This window comes from Pogona vitticeps, chromosome 11, assembly GCF_051106095.1.
Source record: "Pogona vitticeps strain Pit_001003342236 chromosome 11, PviZW2.1, whole genome shotgun sequence".
NCBI lineage: Eukaryota > Metazoa > Chordata > Lepidosauria > Squamata > Agamidae > Pogona > Pogona vitticeps.
Window position 1 is genome coordinate 6,340,189 of NC_135793.1, and position 25,203 is coordinate 6,365,391.

At 39.5% G+C, this 25,203-nt stretch overlaps 1 protein-coding gene across 3 annotated transcripts in view; it reads right to left on the minus strand.

Moving 5' to 3' along the window:
* Positions 1-373: 373 nt before the first annotated feature.
* The window catches only part of RPS6KA6 (ribosomal protein S6 kinase A6), a 56,734-nt gene continuing 31,904 nt past the window's right edge, over positions 374-25,203 (minus strand). For all 3 annotated transcript variants that reach the window (XM_072981316.2, XM_078380756.1, XM_020810411.3), the window contains exons 7-22: positions 24,471-24,577; positions 24,153-24,190; positions 20,047-20,189; positions 19,120-19,190; positions 17,696-17,784; positions 15,185-15,249; positions 12,505-12,607; positions 11,907-12,031; positions 10,449-10,574; positions 8,763-8,852; positions 7,756-7,914; positions 7,102-7,263; positions 6,120-6,196; positions 5,749-5,866; positions 4,815-4,955; positions 374-4,050 (exon numbers count right to left, since the gene is read on the minus strand). In XM_072981316.2, coding sequence (XP_072837417.2) covers positions 3,925-4,050; positions 4,815-4,955; positions 5,749-5,866; positions 6,120-6,196; positions 7,102-7,263; positions 7,756-7,914; positions 8,763-8,852; positions 10,449-10,574; positions 11,907-12,031; positions 12,505-12,607; positions 15,185-15,249; positions 17,696-17,784; positions 19,120-19,190; positions 20,047-20,189; positions 24,153-24,190; positions 24,471-24,577 — 1,740 coding nt within the window. In that variant the 3' untranslated portion in view covers positions 374-3,924. The remainder of the gene's footprint in view (positions 4,051-4,814; positions 4,956-5,748; positions 5,867-6,119; positions 6,197-7,101; positions 7,264-7,755; positions 7,915-8,762; positions 8,853-10,448; positions 10,575-11,906; positions 12,032-12,504; positions 12,608-15,184; positions 15,250-17,695; positions 17,785-19,119; positions 19,191-20,046; positions 20,190-24,152; positions 24,191-24,470; positions 24,578-25,203) is intronic.

Consider the following 25,203-nt stretch of genomic DNA (forward strand, 5'->3'; position numbering starts at 1 on the left):
GTGGAAGGGACTGTCACGCTCAAACTGGCCTCCTCAGCCATGCTAGACGCTGTTCCAAGTCCTCCATTCAGAGCACGTTACCACACATAGTCTCTTGAGGCTGAAGAATGCCTACAATATGTTCTGGGCTCTTTTTAAGGAGAAGGGTGTGATGGATGGATAGACTCATTAGCACAATGAAATGTGTGCTGAAGAATAAAGTGAAGTTTCTGGTCCACTTTAAAAATGGAGATTGAGAAACAGGAGTATAGTCGTTACAATTTATTACTGTAGGACAGTCAGTGTGGATCTCCTGTTGCTTCTTTTCTAATAGTTTTTTAAAAATTATTTGTCAAGAGACTCCATAAGGCACTTCACACTTTAGGCAAGAGAATGAAAGAGGATTAAGAGCTTTTATTCAGATCAGACCAGTGTCCGTTCAAAACCCAATCATGTTCTATAAGCAGCCAAATCTAGATGTATACATGCATAATATAGCACATACTCCGTTCTTCAGCATCCCTTCTACCTTACAACACCATATATTTGGATGGAAATCTTAATAAAACATTCCTAATCAACAATGTTGTTCCTAACCTCCATTCATGTGCTCTCTAAGGAAACGCCTCCCTCAGAAGTAGAATTAGTGTGATGTAGTGGCAACAAATGCCTAAACCAACCAATATTGTTGGTCCTAATAAAGAAGGCCCAATGAATCAACAGAACTTGTATAAGCATTGACGTAAGTTCCCATTGATTCATGGAGGTGATGTAGTTGAGACTAATTGCATTTAAACTGAAGTGTCTGGTGGTTAAGCTTTAAAGTTCAGCAAATATATTATACAAAAGACTTGTGTGGAACAGAAATCATGGCAACAGGTTCAACAATAGCCCTGTTTAGGTGTTAAGCCTGAAACCCACGTAGGGATGAAAGAGTGGTGTTGGATGGTGGAGGAGGGACCAAGCACAAATCTGGATAGGCCCTGTGAACAAATACACACCAAAACAGGCCTCCAGTAGCTGCACAAGACGTCACGTTGAACACACAGGGTATGCACGAGGAGACATGGGGATAAGGGGAAAGGTCCTTGCCTGCCCCGTCACCAAACTTTGAGCCTGAACCCCTCACAGAACTAACAACGGAATAAGAGTCATGGGTCAGGTCCATTTTGTGTTCAATTTATTGGTGAAACTTCTCAGAGTAAGGTCAGTAACTTTATTTTTCCACGTATGGAAGGGACTCCCTTATCTTTCATTGCTTCACCATTTAACTTCATTTTCACTTCTAAAATGCAGCGATCAGAAGTACATAGTAAACACTCAAGTTGGAAGATGTATCATGAGTCAGATTGCTCACTTGATGCAGTGCCAGCTACTTAATTCTGGTTTTTTTATTTCTATTTTTTTGTTTGTTTGTTTTTGAAAGTAAGCTGCTATTACATGAAAGAGAGCCCAATTGCCGAGAGCATGCTTACAACACAAGCAGAATTTGGTAGCAATTTGATAATAAATTCTAAAAGCCAGTTAGGCTGTTAGTGGTTACAGCATTTAATTTTTTTTTGGGGGGGGGGAGAATGGGATGGTTTTTTGCAGCTCTATATTACAACGTCCAGTGTCTCCTTCCCATGATAGTATCACCCAATGGTGTTTGAAGATACAGAAGCACATAGATGTGAATAGGTTTTCCTTAACTAAACAGATCCATCTGTTGCCGGTTCTTTCAAGACGTTTTGTTTACCTGGTGACCTCTCATTGGCTTTGCTCATTGGTTATGACAAATGGAAGTTTAATCATCATTCATCAGAGTAGAATAGGATGAGACAACCTGGAGTTCAAACCACTGTCAACCACCATTTTTCTTAGGTGACCATCCACTATTTCTCAGTCTATGCTGCCACGCTGTACCACGTCCAGGTAGAAAGATACATTATTGTGAGGGGGGAAAGTGGGTCTAATATCCTGGATTGCAGACACACAGATACTCAACAAAAAGTCCTAGTACCCTAAATAACAGCTGACTAGGCTAGACTGAAAGTCTTGCCCAGTATTACCTTGCAGGTTTTTCTTTATGAATAAAAGGAAATAACAACATATATGTTCTTGGAGGAAGGGTGAGATTTAAAAAGAAAAAAAAAGAGAAATGCACAGTAGGATCTCCCTATCCGCAGGATCAGTATCCGCATCAACCACATCAACCAAGCAAAATGAAGCAGACACTTCAGGAGGCAGAGAAACAGGGATGCTGGCAAGCCTTGGGACACGAGTCCTAAGTCTTCAGACCCGAATCCTGAGCCCAAAGCCTTGGGTCCAAATCTCAAGTCCTTTTGCCCCACTCCACAAGGGTTCAGGACTCAGACCCAAAGATTCAGACTGTGCAGGAGCTGCCCAGCTGATACACAGGCACACGCACAGAGACAGAAGGCTGTCTTCCCTTCCTGGAGCTGACCCCACTGTCTTTGCGCATGCACAGAGATATGGCAGCGGGATTTCGGTGAGACAAATGCTCCAGCTGGCCTCAGAAATGGGCTAGAACACAAAGATCTCATCACACAACCACGCGGGTTTTAAAACAAGACATGGATGTTGGCATATTTACCTTTGAGATTTTTATAAAGTGTATGAAAAATGACATCGTAGGATGTCCTCTATTGAGCGTGAATAAATAAACACCATCGTGAAATATGTTATGCAATAAAAACATCAGTATCTTACAATTTCAGGATGAATGAACTATTACTCCAGTAAGAAAAAAAAGCCCAGCCCAAAAAAGGAACCAAGTCATGGAAGAAAGGGGAAAAAGAATAGGATACAGCGGGATGCTAAGCTTGCTTCAATGGTCAGTTTTAAATAATACCAATCATTCTTTAGGTTCTTGTTTGGGAGGGGAGGGGCTTATAGTTAGGCTTGCAGTGGAGGTACATGATCAGCCCTTCTATGGAAAATGAAAAGAGCACAGTCCATATTATAGAAATATACACCAATAATGGAACACATCCAATCCTTTATCACAGAAGGATCATATTGTTAAAGGGGCTCTTCTAAATCAACACACAGCCCTAGATATTCTATACCTAAATGTCTTAATTCTATACCTAACGCATACCCAACAGACAGCTACTCACCTTTTAATTTTTTTTTTAAGCATCTTCAAGTATGGGGATGTCGTACATACGTTAAAAATATAACAGGTTTTCACCTTCACCATCACCACCCCCCAACAGCCTTACAATGAAGTAACTCCCAAGCCCAATCAATTCTATAGTTCTAACGATGGTTTTCATACTACATTTGAAGTGTGGGTTCATGGCTGACTCTCTTTGTATACTTTCTTCAACTGCCTGCCACCAGTCAGGTCTAGGGCTAACATTTTAGCAATTCACTCTGGCAGAGCCTTTCTTTCTGTTGACCTCGTCTTGTTACACCCATGAGTTAAGTGAATGGAGTCCACTGGTAAGAGTGACCAAATCGCACGACTAAACCACATCAATTTAATCTCTCTTTTTCTCTTCTCTTTACAGCAGGGCCCAATAACAAAAATACTAAACACTGACTATTTTTTCTTCTTCTTGAGTTTTTAAATTTACAACTTGAACAGTGTCTGTGGTCCCCTTAGCCGTTTTTTTTTTTTAAATCAACTGGGTAAAAGCTATACATTATTTAAAAGTATTAACATAATCCAACAAAGCTCTGGAAATAATTGTGTACAGAAATTGGTAACTGTTCTGATGTATTCCAGGACTTTGCTTCAACGAACCATCCTCAGTTCCTGCAAAAAGCGTTATGAATCCATCCAAACCTGTGGACTTTTCTCTCATTTCCTCGGCAGAATTCAAGTAGTGCAGGTGGAATTTGTATATGCCTTTTAAATCACGGACCAGGGAAGTGCAGAGTCACCTAATGGATGTTTTTTCCCCTGCTCCATTTCAGCTAAATGCCCCAGTGGACCTACAAGTCTGTTGACGTCAGCTTTTTCATGCTGCGCCGCTGAGCTAAGCTTGAAGCTGCAACAGGCTCCAAGACAGGCTGAAAAGTCTTGTTATTCAGTGCAGAATATGTGGCAGCCATTGCTCCCTAGAAAATGAGGAAGCAAAAAAAAAAAGAAATAATTGCATCCTGTTCCTCAGGAATAACATGCCAGAACAATTTTAATACCACCTAAATTATCTTCAGCTGTGATAAGATAAAGTCTGCCCGATAGCGTTCTGCTTTCTATCAACTAATCAGCTTATGTGTTCCAACATGATAGATAAAGGCTGGAGTTCACTGCGGACAACTATACTGTCTAAGATGGAGGATTAAAACTTTCCGATTCTCTGCTCTCTGTCCAAGGGCTACCCTGGGTAAAATCCAGGGAACAGGACTTGAGTGGAGGGACTCACTGTCAAGTTGGACTTAAGACACACCAGTGACTCGACTCAGACTCAAATCAGGTTCCCCCCCCCCAATGATTTGAATGTGACTCGGAACGAACCCCTCCCTTTCTTCCGGGGGAAAAAAAACTTGGTTTTAACAAGGAGTCGGACATGGGGCTTGGGACTTGGTGCCAAAGACTCAGATCCAAAGATCCACCACCATCCCTGCTAAAATCCATTCCATCTAAATAGAAAATGCAGAGTATAAGAAGTTAAAATTAAGCACCCTCCACCGTTTCCTACTTAAAATTCTGTTTAATGGAGAGATACCAATCTTGAAATCTGTACACTTTTTTGTACCTTTTTTTTTCTTGTGGTGTGAGGCAGGCTGGTCCAATAAAGGCCACCGTTCTAGTATAGATTATGCAGTAACAACACAACTCTTCTTACAAGTATTGAGAGATTAGTTGGTGCCATTTTTACCTTTACCAGATGAGGTGCATCTTGCCTGTTCAACTGGTAATGCGGCAGCTGGTCCCTACAGGCTATCCACGAATGCTTAAGAACTTGTTCCGCAGTGTATCTTTGATGTGGATCGACATGGAGCATATGAGAGAGCAAATCCTGGAGGAAAGGAGATGAAACAAATCCAACGGTTACCACAGAATCTCAGGAGGGCAGGAGGGTTTCACTTTTCTGGTCTCGCCGTTCATATTATGACAAGTGGTATTTCCAATCACTGCTATCCAAAATCATAGCAAACGATACATGGAGTATCATTGGATCTCATGCCAGCGAGTCTGCTCCTTGAATTGAAAAAAGGGTGCCTGTTTAAATAAAGGACAGGACCGCTTCCTTCCAGAGGCCCCACGTCAGAGGGAGATAAATATATATAAGCAAAGTCAACACAGTACTTCCTTTCACTAATGATAATTGTGAAGCACTGGGTGTGCCCCGGCCCATATACAGCTTTGCATTTTGCTGACTGAAAACTAAACACACATTTCAGAAAAGTAACAGAGCATGTTAGGAAATGTCTCGCCCCTCTCCCCATTAACCTAGTTCCATGTTGTACCCACTTAAGTTTGGTGCAGATGTCAGATTCTAACATGGTTGGCAGAACACTGTATCTGCGCCAAGAGTTAATCACAGTTCACCACGATTTTCTTGGTGCTTGAATCTGTTTTTTTTTTAAAGGAACCAAATGCTTTTGCCACCTCTGATTAATATTAAGTATTGCTTTTAAGAGATATCTATCAAATATTAGCACGGAAAGACTTTAAAACAGTTAAGCTACTCTGAATTTTGGACAGCGCTGAAAGTGTTATTCTGCTGTATACCCTGTATTTATTTATATATTGTTTGACTTAGACGCCCCCCTGTATTTTATACTTGGTAAGATAAAACACGTTTACACCTTTGCTGCATCTGAAACAGTATCCCAGTTGCCTCCGCTTAAAGAAAATTTCCCGCTGCCTATTCGTAACAGGATTTCCTCAGGTGTGTCATTGGGCCCGTTGGCAAAAGGAGTATACCTAGGTTTCAGTACAAGAAAAAAAGAGGTACAATAAATCACCTTCTATTACATTCATGTTACACCAGTGCTGTTGTTCCAGCACGTTTTAATCCTTAAAAAAAACCCAACAAAATTGAAGTGTTCTTCACTGTTAATTACAAGGTGCCACATTTCTTCCAAAATGAAAGAATATGTTAATGCTAAGAAGCAAGAAGAGTCAGGGTTGGGAATATAATATAGAATGCTATGAATAAATGAGAGGTGCTTCTTACCCAGCCAGCATGGTATAAAGGAGGACACCCAAACTCCAAATATCACAAGCAGCATCGTATCCCTGTCTCATAAGAACCTGTAAAATAGATAGCCAAGGTTATAGTTGACTGTCTCACGGACCATCGGTCAAAAGTCCTAAGTAAAAAGTTCTTTCTTTATTCATATCAGTGTTGCACAATTGAAATTATGAAACTATATGAAATCTATGTAAAAATAAAAATAAATTAAAATAAAAAGATTCAGGTGGGTGCTTTGTGTATGTGCTTCAGCTCCAACCTGCGAAGAGTGTGCATTCTTCTTAACAGATTTATTTTGTAAAGCTCTGTCAACTTTACTGAATTATAATGACTATGTACCAATGCATTAACTATGCCATTGCAAGGCAGATAACAAACTATTTATTATACTTCTTCCTTGAATTGGATAGGTTTGAACAGCACAGTTTTGATTATAAATGATTTTTAAAAAATAAATAAATATTTCACTAAATAAATAAATATTCGATAACTACTCTGCTGCTATTTGTGTCCAGAAAATGGCTTGAGAAAGGTGGGTCTCAGACTTACCAAGACCCTGTTGGTGGTGGTCAGGTCTGATGGATGTGGTTGGGCTGCCCATCTCTCTTGGCATGGCGACTCCACATACCAGCCAGGGAGGGTGTTAGGGGATGCCAGGAAGCTGGTGTGGGTCAGGGGGTGTCATAGTGGTGTGCTGCCCCTTGCGGGCGGAGGAAGGGGAGGGATTGTGCCTCTGTTTTCCCACTCTGGTAGAGTCCTTTTTTGTCCTTTAGCTGCCACTGTATGTGTACGCGCACATGTGCGCATGTGCGTGTTATGAATCAACTGTCCCTAAGCCCAGTGTTGTTGAAGGGAGAAGTGTACTTCTGTTAGACAGTACAACAAGCAAATAGATCCTACAGCATAACTACTCCTAAGGTGTCAACACGCGAGTGCAATGCTATGTATGTAAGAATTTGCCTACCTCCGGTGCCACAAAGTTGGCCGTGTAGCATGGAGTTAAGAGAAGCCCATTCTCCCCTCGCAGTTGTTTCGCAAAACCAAAATCACAAATCCTAATGGAGTCAGCATTATTAGAGTCATCCATATATAAAATATTGCTTGGCTTGAGGTCTCGATGCACCACCTTTAAAAAAACAGACACATAGAACACAAATGCCACGGTGCTTAGACTGAAGCATGAAAGAATTTGTGCCTGATTCAAAAAGTTTTTTTTTTAAAGGCACTTCAGACAAAGAGCTGTGAAACATGCCAATGGCCCCAATATGGATGGATTTAAATGCAATCTAAAAACCAGGAACAGGTTGCTGATTCAAACTGTTCAGTAAAGAACCTTTCTTTAGGACTGATGCTTTGTACACATTTGTAATACTAGCAGCAAATTGTCAGCAGATAAATAGTGTTGCACTTACAGATTTCAAAGTACTCTGTATAACTCTGACCCCCTCAGTTACTTAAGTAAACTCTTAAATGCATGAATTCCACTGAGCCTTGGTTAAGATACACTATCATTTAAGCTACTCCACAGACACAACGTGCTTCCTAGAATCTTATATGCAGTACATTAGAACAGAATTATTTCACAACATGGAAAACTATTAGGATATGCACAACTTACTCCTTGACAATGAAGGTAGTCAACCGTTTTGGTGATAGTATATAACACCGCACTTGCTTCCCGCTCTGAGAAATACTTCTGTCTGAGAATACGATCCAGCAGCTCCCCTCCCTTCATCAGTTCTGTGACAAGGTAGATATATTTACCATCATCGTATACCTGTTGAAGTTTAATACAGTTGAGTAACACACATTTTAAGCAGCTTGAAAAATGTATATGAATCACAGAGTCCATTGAGGTATATACTAAAGAGAGACAGGGACTGCGGATTCTCAGGAATATATTTTAGGAGTTCCCCTTGCTTTCTTATAAACACATTTACCAGTGGTTGCATGTGACATAGAATCTTGGTTCACAGAATGAAAAGGCTGTTGCTATTCACGTAAAGCAAGAAGTAGTAGGATTCAGAGCTTTACTCTTACAACCAGGATGTTCATTTGAACATTGTATCTGCAGTTTTCTCCAAGTTGTTTCAGATAGGTTCGTTCATCTTTTCTTTCGTTTCGATTTTTGTTTCATGTACATTACAGCTCATCCCAAGTGAGCCAAATGGAGATTAAAAGGCACATCTAACGTGTCCACATCCTTCCCTTTCATTACATCTATGACTATTTACAAACAGCTGCCTCTGCCACCCATCAATGAATGCCGGGCAAAGAGCAACAATGTATTATCAAGGAACGGAGTTGAGATTATACTGCACAATATTCAACAAGGATTGATATAGATTTCTCAGTGCAATTCTGCGTGCAAATCTTGGCCTTAGTCAGCTGAATAACTTCTGCAAAAACACAGCGATTTGTCACTGAACCCAGCAAGGACTGGGTTATAGCAATGGCCTTTTAATAAAATACACAGAATACTCAATATTTTCTCATCAGTTACCAAAGAAGTTTACCTCGACTATATTCTAGTGGAGGAAAAAAATAGTACTCTTAGAACATAAGTTTCATTGTCTCTGTGTTTACAGACAATAGAGTATAATATAAATCAGACATAATACATACATCTTTTAAAGTAATAATGTTAGGGTGCTGTCCGTAACGCATCAAAATTTCAATTTCTTCAGAGGGATCTCTCTTACTTTTGTCAATTATCTAGAAAAGATAATATTAATATTAAATTCAACACTTTACTAAAAGGCAATAATGAATTAAAATTTCTCTTGCCACCAAAGGCTAACTCCAAGTGTAGTCTTAGGCAAACTGCTCCACTACAAAAGGAGGGAGGTTATTTATCTTATACTACTGAGTCTCACTTGTTATAACCTTGTGGTACATGGTTGAAGCAAAGCTGAAATGCCATCAAGAATGATAGATCATAAACACTTGAGGGAAAGCTATTTAAAGGTCTATAGTTGCTGGATTTTTCCCCCTAGTTAATTCTGGCAATGAATTCTTTTTTTAAAAAAAAACAAGAGTAGGGCACTAGATGGGTGGGATATAAATGTAATGAATAAAATAAATAAATAAAAACTCATTAAGTGAAACGTGTTGTCTGAAAAGTTGATAAATCTTTTCTACAAGAACTTCAAGAGCTTGGTTGTAAAATCCACTTCACATTATTGCTGCTTCTGCCCTCAACCGTTATCTAAATATATAATCTTACAACTCATACACCTGAGTTGTATTTGTAACTCATGGTAATTAGGTGGTTGCTGGCTGGCTGGCTCAGTGACTCATAGCACTTGGCTGTAGAGTCAGGGCCCGGTGTATATGTGTGTGTGTGTGCGGGGGGCTAATTCCCCAATGTGCCTTATAGAAGAGCCCAACCTGTGTGGCTTTGGGCCAGCTGCAAGGTCCCAGAGCACTCCCCATCAGAAATGGACAACCACTTCTGAGTAGCCTCTACCCCGAAAATCCTGTCAAAGGTTGCCATAAGTCGAGGAATCAATTTGATGGCGTGTGATGAATTATTAATTATATAATGGCCTGCAAAGGAGAAAGCTAGTGGTCGGAATCTGAGCACCACCTAGTTAAACGCTATCTTCCTGGCTGAAGTTCCATAACTGATAGAATCTTATGATGCCCCCATCTACTTATTTCAGTTTATAACCTATTTTTATCCTCAAGGGCTTAGAGGCCTGACAACTTTTAAACAATTCTGTGGTAGAAATGTTTGTGGTTTTTGTCTGTGTGCAGAAGACAAGTAAGGGACATTAAATGCCCCAGAAGCCAATTATCCAAATAATCTAAGGAACTTCAGAAGAACATCGAAAATTTCGTAAGTCACTGACTGCTCCTTCAGCTGCATCAAGGCAACCTCACCATAGATATGTAAGGAGACACTGTACTTTACTGCAAGGTCCCTCATAAAATAATTGTCAAAAAAGGCGGTTTTAGCAAAAGTAAAGTGACAGGGTGTGGTTTAATTAAATGTTATTTCCTAAAATGACAGCATAAATCAAACAAAAAGAATTCAGGTCCTAAATCTTTGATATGACTTAGAGAAAAAGAAGATCTACATATTTTATAGAATGTAGTAAATTCAATGTAAACCAGGCAGTCACAAAATTAAAAATGAGAATTTTAATCTAACAATTTTTTAAAAGTTAAAAAACTGAAAATAATAAAATTGAAAAAAATTGTAAAGCCAGAAGAGCCATCATGATGCTCTTTAGCAGAAGAGGGGAAAAATTAAATTCCTAGATATTTACTGGCAGCACCTATGGAAAAAAGGGATATCATGCATACCTTTACAGCAAATTCCATGTTTGAAGCTATGTGAATACAGCGCTTGCAGACTGAATAAGAGCCAACGCCAATGTCCTCTTTCAGTTCGTAGGCATCTGTGAATAGTGCGCTGTTCCCATGAAGTTGCTAAAAACAAATGTAGGCTGTCAGTTCAACTGCTTGATACTATTAATATATACAGTTCTTCACAGTGTTTCGTAAGAGTAAAAGATTCAGCAGCTTCAAAAACTTCTTGGGTTGAATCCAGATTTATTCAGAGAAGAATGAGATCAAAGGGACTGAAATTATTCATGAGTAGAGATGACCACAAACCCCCAGTTCAGCCGCTTGTGTCGGTTCGTCCTTTGGATGAACAGGTGTTTGTGGCTTTCCAGCCCCGCCTCCTCCGACAGGTGCCATTCAGAGGCAGCACCCAGAGAAGGTGGGGCAGGGAAGCTGGGGCACTGCCACGGAGTGGGCACCCATCAGAGGCGGAGTAGTTAGGAAGCACCAAACACCTCTTGAACCAGGACAAACCTCTGAACCGGCGGTTCGTGCCCATCTCTGCTATAATCTGATGGGCAGTTCTTGCCCATCTCGGTGGTTCGTGCCCATCTCTGCAATATTTATGCCACATAATGTACCAAATTTCTTTTATAATTTTTAATAAAATACTACAGCAGTGTGCCCCAAGTGGGAGAAAAGTGGGAACAACGAGAAACAAGGCCAGAACTTGATTGATCAAAATTAACTACCCAAACTTTTGATAGCCACTAAGATAAACGAAGGTCAGCCCAAGTTTTGGTTCCTTGTATCCATGGCAGTCACTCAGCCCAAAAATGTTCTTTATATTATTATATATTGACTGTTTCTATTTCGTCTGTTGTGAGCCACCCAGAGTAGACAATGTCTAGATGGGTAGCATATAAGTGTAATAAAAAAATTAAAAAAATATATATTCTGGGTCACACAGTAGCATCCATGTTTTTCTCCCCTGCACGTACAAGACTCTGGGTGTGTTCACTTATCATGCTACAGTTTAGTGTCATGTGAACATGCAAGAACAAGCCTCAACCACAAGGGAGGAGGTATTCAGAAGCTTTGCCACATACATTGTTTCCAACACATCCTGCAGCAAGAGCAGAGTATGTGAGCCTGAGGTTCATGAGGTGCTCCATGGAAACTCAACTGCCTGCTTCTGTTACGCGTGGAGAGAAGCATGCATTCACCCCTCTATCCAGGAATAACCACGATTAGCTGGCAAATGCACAAACCGGGGTTTAAAATCTCGAGTCAACAACTATATTTATCTCTTAATTTGCTAAAGGTGTAATGTTTACGAAAAAGCTGAGCTTTTCAAAAGCAACATTTCTGTAGCAGGAAATTAATATTAACGTTACTCTTAACAAAACCGAAGTTTCTTGTTTCAATAGCTGTATGTTCATGCAGAAACAAGGGTGAATGTTGGATTTTTTTTACCTGTACTATTGGCAATATATTGTTGAGAGGGGAGATTCGGTGGTCTTCAATTACAGTAGTTGCAACAAAGCTAAAGCCTTTGAAGAGCTGGTGTGCGTTAGCACTCGGCGGAACGCCTGGAGAATCTAAGGGTGAAATGCAGACTAAGTCAGGTAATTCTTGATACATGTTGTATAATATATTTCATTGACTACACACATATAAAATGTTCCTCTATTTGAAAAATACTGTCAAGCTATTTCAGGGAATACTATTTTTGGTATCTGACAGAACTGTAAGCCCTATAAACTCTACAAAGGCATAAGGATAATGGAATGGTCCTCTTTCTGTCATTTGTTCTCAACTTAATTAGCTTGGGGAGCTCTCACTTAGAATACACAATGAAATAATACTGGATTTTAAAAAACTGTTCTTAAAACATCTAAAAATGGAAGTAAGGAGATGGTATCTACAGATATTCTCAATAAAGACTGATAGATGGGACAAATGTAAATGAGTATCAACAGATTACAATCTGTTCCAAATTTTAACAGGATGATTAAAAGGTAAATAAGGAGTAAGGGACAGAATACATGAATGTATTTTCAACAAATGTTACCTTTTGGTGTTTTTGCTGTGAATTCTGGGTCAAAACAAAATGTGTCTTCTGGCCTTCCAGAAGCAGGTTTAAATGGGGGCTGGATTTCTCTTCTGTATAGTTTCTGGAATCAGAATGATAAAATATTTACTTTCCAACAAGCACCAGGGTTGCACCTAAACCTATCCCTGTGCTTATGGGAAATTCTTTGCTTTCACAGATGCATCTCTGCTCAGAGAAGGTGCTGATCTTTATCAGTTCCCCAAGGGGTGGCTTTGGAAACAGGGAGATCAACCCAACCTATTCCCCTACGTTCTTCTTTTTACAGAAGTGTCTGCTGGACCGAAGAACTTTCTGGGGGTGGAGAGACACAACTGGATATGATCCCATGGATTAAGCATAGAAGGAGAGTGGAACTCTGTATCAGAGGTCCTGAAACTGATACTAGCCAGTCTTGTTTGTTTGTGATAGTTAATTGCTCTATGGCAATTTTATTTTTTTATTCTTTTTAACCTTTGTAGTACATCATCCAGAGTAGTGATTGCTGGGAGGGAGGAAGGGAGGGAAGAAAGAAAGAAAGAAAGAAAGAAAGAAAGACAGAAAGACAGAAAGAAAGAAAGAAAGAAAGAAAGAAAGAAAGAAAGAAAGAAAGAAAGAAAGAAAGAAAGAAAGAAAGAAAGAAAGAAAGAAAGAAAGAAAGAAAGAAAGAAAGAAAGAAAGAAAGAAAGAAAATTCTAAGACAGTCATGGCCAAAAATATTGGCACCCTTGTAATTATGTCAGAAAATGCAACCCTTCTCTCAGAAAATTGCTGCAGTTGCAAATGTTTTGGTACTCACATGTTCATTTCTTTGCTTTGCATTGGAACAATGCAAAAAACAGAGAAGAAAAAGTCAAATCTGATACAATCCCACACAGAAACCCAAAAATGCACAGGCCAAAATTATTGGTACCCTGTCTAAATTGTAAGAAATAATTGCTTTTTAAGCATGTGATGCTCCTTTGATTTGCATTTAGACAATAAATACAGTAATCACACTTGCAGCCAGTTAAGATGAAGAAACGTTGACTCAACCTTTGTGTTGTGTGTGACACTGAGCATGGAGAAAAGAATGAAGTGTAAAGAGTTGCCTGTGGATTTGAGAGAAAAAATTGTGGAAAACTATTGATAATTTCAAGGCTACAAGTCTGCAGAGATCTTAATGTTCCTGTGTCCACTGTGTGCAATATCATCAAGAGGTTTACAGCCCACGGCACTGTAGTTAACCTCCCTGGACGTGGACGGAATAGCAAAATTACTGAAAAATTACAACAAAGGGTTGTTCGAATGGTGGATAAAGAACCCAGATTAACTTCCAAGCAAATTCAAGCTAATCTGCAGACACAGGGTCCAACAGTGTCTGCTCTCACTATCCGTCACCATCTGAATGAAAAGGACGCTATGGTAAGAGACCCATGAGGACACCACTGCTGACACAAAAGCATAAAAAAGCAAGACTGGAGTATGCCAAAACTTATGTGACAAAACCACAATCCTTCTGGGAGACCGCACTGTGGACAGATGAGATAAAAGCAGAGCTTTTTGGCAAAGGGCATCATGGCACTGTTTACAGAAAAAGAAATGAAGCATTCAAAGAAAAGAACATAGTCCCTAAAGTCAAACATAGTGGAGGTTCAAAGATGTTTCGGGGTTGCTTTGCTGCTTCTGGCACTGGATGCCTTGACTGTGTGAACGGTATCATGAAATTTGATGATTACCAAAGAATTTTGGGGTACAACGTAGTGGCCAGTGTCAGAAAGCTGCGTCTCCACCAGAGTTCATGGGTCTTCCAGCAGGACAATGACCCGAAGCACACTTCAAAAATTACTCAGAAATGCTTACAAGCAAAGCGCTGGAGAGTTCTGAAATGGCCAGCAATGAGACCAGATCTGAATCTCATAGAACACCTGTGGAGAGATCTCAAAACAGCAGTTGGGAGAAGGCATCCTTCAAATCTAAAGGCCCTGGAGCAGTTTGCAAAAGAGGAGTGGTCCAAAATTCCAGTAGAGAGGTGTAAGAAACTCATTCATGGTTACAGGAAGCAATTGATTTCAGTTATTTTTTTCCAAAGGGGGTGCGACCAAATATTAAGTTAAGGGTGCCAATAATTTTGGCCAGTGCATTTTTGGGGTTCTGTGTGGGATTGTATCAGATTTGACTTGTATTCTCTGTTTTTTCTGTTGTGTTCCAGCGCAAACCAAAGAAATGAACGTGTGAGTACCAAGACATTTGCAACTGCAACAATTTTCTGAGAGAAGGGTTGCATTTTCTGACAGAATTGCAAGGGTGCCAATATTTTTGGCCCTGACTGTAGAAATGTTAAAGGTTTATTGAAGGATTAAAATGTAGGTCCTTCCCTTTATACAGGATTCTCTTAATTTTCGACTGTCCATTTGATAAGCTTTTGACAAGCTTCTAAAGGACACAATTGAAGCATCTAGCAGCTTAATTTAGAGCAAAGACAAAAAGAGGAACAGTTTTCTTCCATATCATTTTGAACATTCTCTCATAAATCCTCTCCTACTTCGGTATGTGCAGTGCTACTGTTTTGCTATTGTTTGACATACTTTTCTGCTTTAAAGAAAGCAGAAGTTACAAAGTGACTAAATTCATTAATGTGCAACAATATTCCAATACAGACTTCTATTTTTAATACACTCACATTCCAGTCAATGGTGGAAAAGAAAGGATGCCTCTTTATTTCTTCAACCCCATCAGGACCAGCTCCTGGAATTATAAGAAACACAAGGTATGAACATACTGCAAATCAAGCACTACAGTGGGGTCTTGCCTTGAGAACTTAATCCGCATTGGAAGGCGGTTCTCAAGTCAAAAAGTCTGTAAGTCAAGTCTCCATTGACCTACAGTGCATTGAAAACCGATTAATCCCGTAACATGCCGTTTTTGTTCCATTTTGGTTTTTTTCTGGTCTGTAAGTCAAATCTCAGTCTGCAAGTCAAACCTAAATTTTGTGGCCAGAGAAGTCTGCAACTCAAAAAGTCTGTAAGTCAAGCCGTCTGTAAGTCAAGGGTCCACTGTATATTGATAAGCAGAACAAAAAGACCTACCATTCTCATTTCCCTTTCCTGGCTATGGGGCTGAGCAAGTCCATTTCAAAACTAAAAGCTGATTCTATACCAGCTTGTGGTACAACATAGTTAACCTGTTGCTAAATGTTTTTAAACAAATGACGAACACCCACTGGATGTGTTCAAATCATACAGTGAATCTCAATATGTATTTTTGGATCCCAGTCTCTACATAGCCAACAGATTTAAGAGAAAGTCTGCAGTTACGGAACAACTTTACCGCAGAATATAAAATAAAAGAATTGCAAAGTTCAGGGCATTTTGTTTTCCACCTTCAGATACACAAAGTTAATTTTAAATCAAAGAGGGTGTTTAGGTCACTGATATTATACCCTCTCCTTCCTCACCACAAAAATAAAAGTAGAACTTGGGTCACACTTATCAGGATGCTAACATCATTCAATATTGGGTACCATAGTACCTTTTCCAGTTCTTCACAGCCATGGTACCAGAAATTTTTTTGTTAGTCCTATCTTTTAGCTATAGCAGTCACTTGAATGGTATGAGCCACGTTACCTAGAGATGGGCCAACTACGACAAAACTAAGGACAAGCATTACAATCAAGAAAAATGTAGTCTTCAGAATGTAGTCCTGGAGCATCCACCATATTTGTTGTACTGTTGGGTGAATTTTTAAACACTCCTACAATTTTCATGTTCTTTTAAAAATGTTTTGCTATTAACTGCAGCGGTGTTTGGTAACTTGTGCTATCTTAGCTCTCTTGCTTAGACACCTCTAAGTGAGACTAACACAAAGTGAGTCTAACGCCAAGTTATCTTAGTTTTAGTCTCAAAGATGCACAGGCTGCTACCAGCCCTCCTTGGTTGCAATGTGTCCAAAGCAAAAGGCTTCCCCTTTTTAGAGTTAGTCCAATAATCTCAACTGGCATTACCTGTGGCAAGCAGGTAAACCAACCTGCATAGTGCTGGATTTCTGAGGACTAGGGATACAAACTGCTGTAAATCCATGATGGTTTACAAAATTTGGTTATAAAGATAATTTTTATTCTTAAACTCCATTTTCAATGATCTCTCTGCTTGCGATTTTTTAAAAAATCACTGTATTCTATAGAAAGCACTGATCACTTAATTGATACTCTGAAATCTTATTAAAATGAATTGAAGGCTGAAGTATACTCCAATGCCAGTATAATCTGGTCTTGGACCTTGTTCAGATTGCAGCCTGGCTATTTAATTTCCCAAGGGTATAACAGGATTAACAGGGATCGTACATTACAAACACAAGGTAAGGGAATATTTTTAATCTGTGAGGAGAAGGTAGGGCAAGCACTAAACCTAGAACAACAGAACTAGGGTTGCTACATGTACATAATCTCCCTACGGAACTCTGGCCATTTAGCTGCCACTCCAATAGGATATATACAAGGATTTTTCCCTGCCTTTTGGAAAGAGGCCCCCATATTGGTACCTTATTAGTTCATATGAGCTGAGACAACTGTTAACTAAATGCAGCTTGAACTCATTGCAGCTGAGATGCAGGAGTGTGTTATATGGATCAACATGGTACAGGTAGGCATTGCCTAGCAGAACGCTCTAAGATGTTAGACATGGTACATTTTCTAACAGAATGAAGCCATGGAAAGACGGAACTCATTACCTTGAAAAAATTGTAAGGCAGGTCATCTTGCAACTTGATAGTTGTCTGAAAATGCTTACTTTTAATTTTAATATTTTATGCTTTTCTAATTGCTTGTATGTATTTATATTAAGATGGCAAATGCTATCTTTTTAAGGGTGGTTCAATTTCCTTTTATGCATACAGCCTGACTATGAAGCAATAAGAATATTTGTATTCATAACTCTGTTTGAAAAGCATCTTTAATCCACCTCTCCACAGTTCAGTTTAAGGCTACTGAACACTGCAAGACTCAGCAAATAGATTTCAAAGCATTTCACAGCATTAGGTGCTTCCTGTGTAAGCCCAGCCTTCTTCACCCTGGGTCCCAGTAAATGTTGTGAAATTTAGGTACCACCATCCCTTACGCTGGCACCTGTTGCTGGTGCTGATGAAAACTGTGTTCTACCAGATCTGGAGAGATGTAAGCTGCAGAGGCATAACATACCTAATCTATTTGAAGGATTCCTTTTAAACAACATTCTCAAAAGACTTTGAGCTTCAGGGCTAAGGAACTGTGGCATTCCAAGTTTCGCTCTAGAAAAGGAGAGATGTGAATTTATAGCATGGTTACTTAAAAAGAAATCAAATGGGGTTAATTTAAAATAAGCTCCTTGTGACCTGTGCCATACAGTTTTGATGAGAAAGGACTTATATCTTTTAAACCAAGTAGCCTGAAAATGTACATGGTGCTAGGATATTGGTATTCATGCCACCAGCTCTAAATATCGTAACTTTTAATTTTCCAGATTAGCCTATTCAGCTTAAACAGATAAGCTTTTTAGAAATACTACACTATAAGGTCCTTTGACTGCCAGCTGATCATTTGGTGAAGTAACTTTCCAGTGATGGTCCTTCCTTCTCTGCATCAAGGCTGGGCAATTTGAGAGCCTCTAGTTGTTCAGACAGCAAATTTTATCATTTCTGCTAGCAGAGTCAATGGTCAGAGATTATGGGAGACGTAGTTTAAAATCATCTGGAGGACTGGGATCTGCGGGCAAGTCACAAGAATAAATGCCTCCCACAATACTGCTCTTTGGAAAGAGCAGTATTGATACAGTATTGAACACACCCTATCCAATCTGATTTTGGAAGCTAAGAAGGGACAGATTGTGGATTAACAGTTTAAGTAGTGGGGACTGGCCACAGTTTAATGGCTTTGCCTATAGAAGGTTCCAGGTGGAAATCCACAGCATTTCTAGGTTGACTAGGAGAGAGCAGCTGCCAGTCAGAGTAGACAATACTGGGCTAGATGGATCAATAGACTGACTCAGTATAAAGCAGGTTCCTAGGCTTCCAAATTCTGAAAGTTCTCACCACAGCTGGAGAGATAAAAACCCAACAAACAATCTCGTAAGTAATCTTGGCATCACTGTCCAGGAAGCATCTCTTACATTATAAAGAGACTTTAAAAGAGAGAGAAAAATCTGCTGACAAGATGTGGGTGGTAGTCTTAAAATTCGCACAAAAGGTTGGCAGTAACTCAAGACCAACACTGGCCCAAGGCCACTGCTTGTGACACAGCACCAGTCCTGCTATAAAAAACATTAAATTTGAAAGAGACATTCTCATTGTGATTTCAGTTTATGTACACACATAATTCCTAATAACTTAAGCAGCAAGGGACTCTGACCTACAGTTCATTATTCCTGACTTCATAATCAGTTTGGCATATAACTGCTTCTCTATTAGTGAAAGACAATTTATATTATATTTTCTAACTTGCATATAATTAGAAAATATCAGAGTGGTCATATAGACCTGATGGGCGGGATACAAATCAATCAATCAATCAATCAATCAATCAATCAATCAATCAATCAATCAATTGAACAACTTTGAGAAAGAGGAAGAAAACAGAGAAATACTTACTTCAGTATCATATTCATAGTTTCATTTCGATCTTTACCTTGAAATGGTAGCGTACCAGTCAGCATTTCGAACTGGAAGAGAAATCAAATCAATACCCAACATTTAGGGGGAAAAACACATATTTCATATTGGGGGACATTAAAAGCAAACAAGAACTTGCCTAAGTGTTCCTTATATTATCTGTCAAGATGGCTTGAATTCCATTTACGATAGAACAGGGCATACAATTAAACTACAGTAAAATGGCTAAACGAGGTATTTATATGAAATAGTTTATGTAAGTTCAGAACACTACTAGTAGTTACAATATTTTAAAATAACTGTTCCTTCCTTTCTCCTTCTCTCTTTCACACACTTCCTCCCACACACGATACCTCACAGATGCTTATTAAATAATAATTCAGAAAAAAATGAAATTCTGCTTGGAAGGAGTTTGCTTTGATTGTACTTTATCGCCATAAAAATACATGTGCTGTGTAACAGAATCTTGTTCAACGAAAAGTCTTCTTATACCAAAGCATATTATGACTGACACTCATGAGACATGGTTTTAAATACTGTTGTTATATGTTTTACATGCTTTAGTTGGGCTGTTTTTAATGTATCTCAGGAAAAAAATTACAATTATACATTAAAATTTTAATCATTTTATCTTTTATTGTATTTTAATTGAATTTTAATTGTTGTAAGCCACCCAGAAACCTTTGGGTAGAGTGGGCGGCATATAAGCCAAATAAATAAATAAATAAATAAATAAATAAATAAATAAATAAGGTTTTTTTCTGTTGGTAGCCTGAGATGAATAGTCTTGTATCAAATCTCTCCACAACCCCACAGATTTGTGAATAGCATTCCTATTTTCTTGGCAACACGGATCGGTACATGTGCAACAACATGAGTAAAGCCAGGTAATGAGAACGGCCGTACCATAAGAACACCAAACGACCACCAGTCGGCACTCTGGTTGTGGCCTCTCCTGTTCACCACCTCGGGCGCCATGTACTCTACGGTGCCACAGAAAGAATAGGCTTTCTTCTCTTGATCAACAGATTCTTTGCTGAGGCCAAAGTCTAGAACAGAATTATAAAAACATCACAAGGAGATAAACTACTTATCGAACATGCAAAAACATGAATTCTTTAGAAAAAAAGATATACTGTATTGTCCTATGAAGACCAGGAGCAGGGTGGAGGAACCCCTGGGGGTTTCCTAATGTTGTTGGACTTCAGTCCCCAACAACCTCGGCCAACTTGCCAAACAGTTAGACAGAATTGTGCTCCAACATCCAGATTCCCTGTCCGTATTATAACTAGAGAAGGGGGTATTCGTATACAAATATCCCCCTAGAGGTGGCGATAACAAGGGTCTGGCCCCATGGGTCCGGACAGTCCACTCATGATTCCACCACTGCTGTGAGCTCGACGGAGCCTTCGTATTGCTCGGTTGCTCATGATAGATTAGCCAGGAGGTGGGATGGCAAGCCTCTCTGCCAGGTTGCACAGTGGCTAACCTATCATGAGCAACAGAGCAATAGGAAGGCTCCGTCAAGCTCACTGCAGCGGCAGAATGGTGAGTGGACCGACCGGCCCCACTGGGTCAGACCCTGATTATCTCCACCTCTGGGGGTGTGTGGATATTCGTATTCATATCCAAATACTCCCATGTCTAATTATAACCTATTGGGCAGTAGTAAGACATCCCCATAACAGCTAATCAATGAATTTTTAAACTAAGGAGTATATGTTCTCTTTCACTACACCTAAGGAAATGTATGCCGAATGTCCAAAACAACACTATTTCTTTAATCATCATCATCATCACCATAATCTTGGAAATGCAGAACTGGGAGGGAGGCACACCGGGGAATTGAACTCCCAGTCTCCATACCTAAACCACTGAACTATCCAGCAGATCATCTATTTGTGCATCTATTAATGTGCAACACCAGCTTGAGGTTTAATGAAATTTTAAATTTAATTAAATTTCAAGAAGTAAGTTATGGTTATTGTACTGTTCTACAAAAACATATATTTGAGCCATGAATATTTATCAACTCCTCCTTGGCCTGTTACATCTCACACAAGAAAAGATTTGGCTGTTTGTGATATGGAAGCCTATAAAAATGTGGTAAGTTACCAATTTGTATGTAATCTGAATACTGAAAAATCATTCATTTTAATGCGTATATTCAGAACAGCTCATGACGAAAGTAGGCAACAGCCAAGATTCAATGGTATGTTTTGCTGGATCCTGCTACTTCTACCAGCACACACACCCAACTACACCAAAGACGTTCTCCAGACGGCTCAGAAACACTGTTGTGTTCATGGCTTTGATCTTTCTACGGCTCCTTTCAGTGCCCAGGAACAGAACCTACAGATTCAAGAAAGGGTTCAAAGACACAGCCTGCTGCTTTTAAATTAAGGAGCATTCCAGCTACAGTCGCCCTATTCAGAAAGGGGTTAATTTAAAAGTGTAGGCAAGGAGAATGTAAAGAGGGCAAAATGGCCACTTTGCTTTTTTGGGGGCCCTATATGACGGCTGAAGGGAAGAAATTTGTTAATTAAGACAAACATCTTCATACTGTTTAGTTTTTTCCTTTTCCTTATTAACCTTTCAGCCTGCTAATTAATGTTCTCAACTGATTTGTTTCTTCAAGTGAAAATTCCTGTATACTATTTCCTAGCTTTTTAAAATTCTCCTTCATAGACCGTCGAAAAGTGAGACACACAAACGAGGCAGCAAATGTACAAACTGCGGTTCCTCCAAATGTGCAACTAGGACTGTGAAGACAGGAAGGAGAGTTTCTTTAAAAATACTATTCCCTATGTCCTACTTGGCACCCGGCTCGCTTCTCCACGTCAATGCTTCCTAAACATTTCATTAAGAGATAAGTTGTGCAGTTCATAGGGTGGAAAGCTGCTGTCTCTTTTTAAAACAGACATCTTTAAATAGCAGAATGGCCCCTTCTTGGAAAGCTCCTTCCCAGGAAACTGATGTATCTTCCATTCATTTGGAATGCAAACTGTCAGATAGCTCAGTGGTTTAGGCCTCTGGATACAGAGACAGAGTCTGAGAGTTGGATTCCCTACCACACCTTCTTGACAGGAGTTGGACTCAATGACCCACTGGGTCCCTTCCAGCTCTGTTCTAACATTCTTAAAGATTATTATTATTTTAATGGGGTTGGTGGTGGTAAGCACAAGCTCCACCAAAAATTAACTGATTAGATTCAAAAGCCACACTCACTGCATCAAGTCACTGCATTCTGGGATTCTTCAAGACAATCGCGTAATAGTTTATTTTAAATAATCAGCTTCCAAAGAATCGGATGTCAAAACAAACTTTTGACAGTGTACTAAAACTGATTTAACTATACACTATGAATCACCTGTCAAACAGACACATGCTGTTTGAAACAGCATCATCCTAGAATGATTTTGGGAGGATTTGCCCTTGAAGGTCATTTTAGGATTCTTTGGATTTTTATGTGGATTGAAGTTTTCATCTTCTTATACAATCCTGGACCTCTCGGCATTTTTTGATGCTGGTTCCCTCTCTGGTACCTCTTGGACATGAGATGAGGTGGCACTATTTATACCCAATTCATTTTGGAAGGTAAATCTCAGAAGGTAAGGCTTGGGAACTCCTGTCAATGCCCTGGCTTTTGGATTCTTGGGTCCTCTGCATTTCATCCTATTCCTCCTGCTATTTAAAGTACAAGTAAAAAGGCAGGAAATACTGGCTGGAGTTTGTGGGACTAGAGCTAAAAGTGTGCCAATAACACATAACTCTAGGCTATTTTGGTTCTAAACTGGTATCTGATAAATGTACAGGTGAGGGTGAACAAACCGAAACAAGAAAACAAAGATGACCAAGGGGCTGGAAACCAAAGTCTACAAGGAAAAACTGAAATGACTGGGCATGTTTAGAGAAAAGAAGACTGAGGGGAGATAGGAGAGCACTTTTCAAATACTTGAAAGGTAATCATACAGAGGAGGGGCAGGATCTGTTCTCAATCATCCCAGAGTACAGGACAAGCAACAATGGGCTCAAGTTACAGGAAGGCAGATTTCAGCTGAATATCAGGAAAAAGTCTTAACTGTTAGATAATGGAACCAATGACCTCAGGAGGTGGTGAGTGCCCCAACACCGGAAGCATTCAAGAGAAAATTACACAACCGTCTGGCAGATCTGCTTTGATTTGGATTCCTGCACTGAGCAGGGGTTGCTCAGTGCAGGAATCCAAATGGCCTTCCTACAAGGATGTGGCCTTATAGGACCCTTCCAAAACGATGATTCTATGGTTCTATCATTCTAATCTTATGATTCTAAGGCAGAGGTGCTTGTGGTTAGTGGAAAAGTAGATCAGAGAATATGGATTCTGCCTGTATTCCCCATGAATGCTCAGTTTTGAAGTCCTGGATTTAACTAGGAGGTGGATGCCAGGAAGGCATTTGTACAGTTGTTGTTTGCACAGTTAAAGCATGAGCCACCTGTGCCTGTACTGTGCAATGTCTGACTGGGCTGCCATGATGAATACTTTAGTTATAACCTGCTTTATTGTAACAAGCTCTTCCTATAAAGCTCTTCCAACCCTGGCTATCTAAAGGACTGCCTTTCCCCACCTCATTTTAAGATCTTTCGGAAGGCCCTTCTCTCATTTCCATCACTCTCAGAGGAACGTTTGGTAAGGATTTGAGAGAGTGACTGTCGCTTGGTTATGGGCATCGCCCACTCTGCCTCCTTCTGTGCAACCATCGTTTCCAGGCCCTTTGGTTCCGGTCGCGATGGCACCCCACACAAGAGAGCAAAGTCATGCACGCATGAAGGCGCAAAGCTGCACTAAAATTAGAAGGTACGTTGCTAATGTCTCATTGATATTTTAATTTCATCACCCCCTTCTGCCATTTGTTACTTTGCTGTGGGTCCCTAAACTGGCAGAAAGGTGAGATATAAATGAAACGAACAAACAAAAAACAAATAGGTTATTTATACAAAATATAAGAGTATAAATTTTAAGTTTCACCTACCTGTTAACTTGATATGTCCTGCTTCATCAAGCAAAATGCTGAAAATTAAAATTCACATTCACCAATACAAATAACAGGAAAATGTATAGGGCATTTTAATAAAGCAATAGAGATAATAAAAATTATAGCAGTAATATTTATCTACTCTTCTAATAAACTTTACAGTACATACATTTTAAAATAGACATTACTGAAATGGTAAAAGAAAGAGAAAGTAATCTACTAAACCTGACCTGTTATTCTACATTATCTACTAAGATGGAAATAAACCTTCACACAAGAGTACTGTAGTAATGGATAAAATACATTTTACTTTACTTTTCTGGCTTCAGGTCCCTGTATACAATTCCCAAGCTGTGCAGATGATCCAAAGCAAGGGCCAATTCTGCGAGGTAGAATTTCACATCTTCCTCTGTAAACATAACCTAATAAGAACTATATAGATTTACATTCTGCTCTGGTTAAATATCTAAGATGTTTATGCAACTTAAAAGAGATGTGATGCAAAGTAACTAGCTTTCGTATGTATACTCCCCATAAATCAGTGTGATGAGAACTCAAGCTGCATACACACGATTAGAAAGCACAGGTACCTGAGAGGGCCAGCCTAACAGCTTCCCAAAACATAAGACATTCATAGCATTTCCACTGCATTCCCTGTCCTGCCTGACAAAAGAACAAAGAATGGGCAAAAGGCCACTGGAATGGTGTTAATTCCTGGACAAATCATATGTTCTCTTTGCACACTTACATTTGGCACATGAAAGGAAAGTTTAACACTCCATATCCCAGCCCCTCTTTCCAATGTGGTCAGAAGGATGGAGATACCTGTATGAGTTTTAAACTGTCACAGATTAATGGATACGGACAGGGGAGCTAGGAATGGCTCTCTATAAAACGTGTGGGGTTTCAGATGCCAAAGGTGATCCAAAAGGCAATGAAAACAAGGAAGTTGTCAAACATTCCACTTATGAGACAGCCGTTTTACCAAATTTTGCAATAATGTACCAAAATAACGATAATAAAAGTGGCTACAATAAAAGTGAAATAG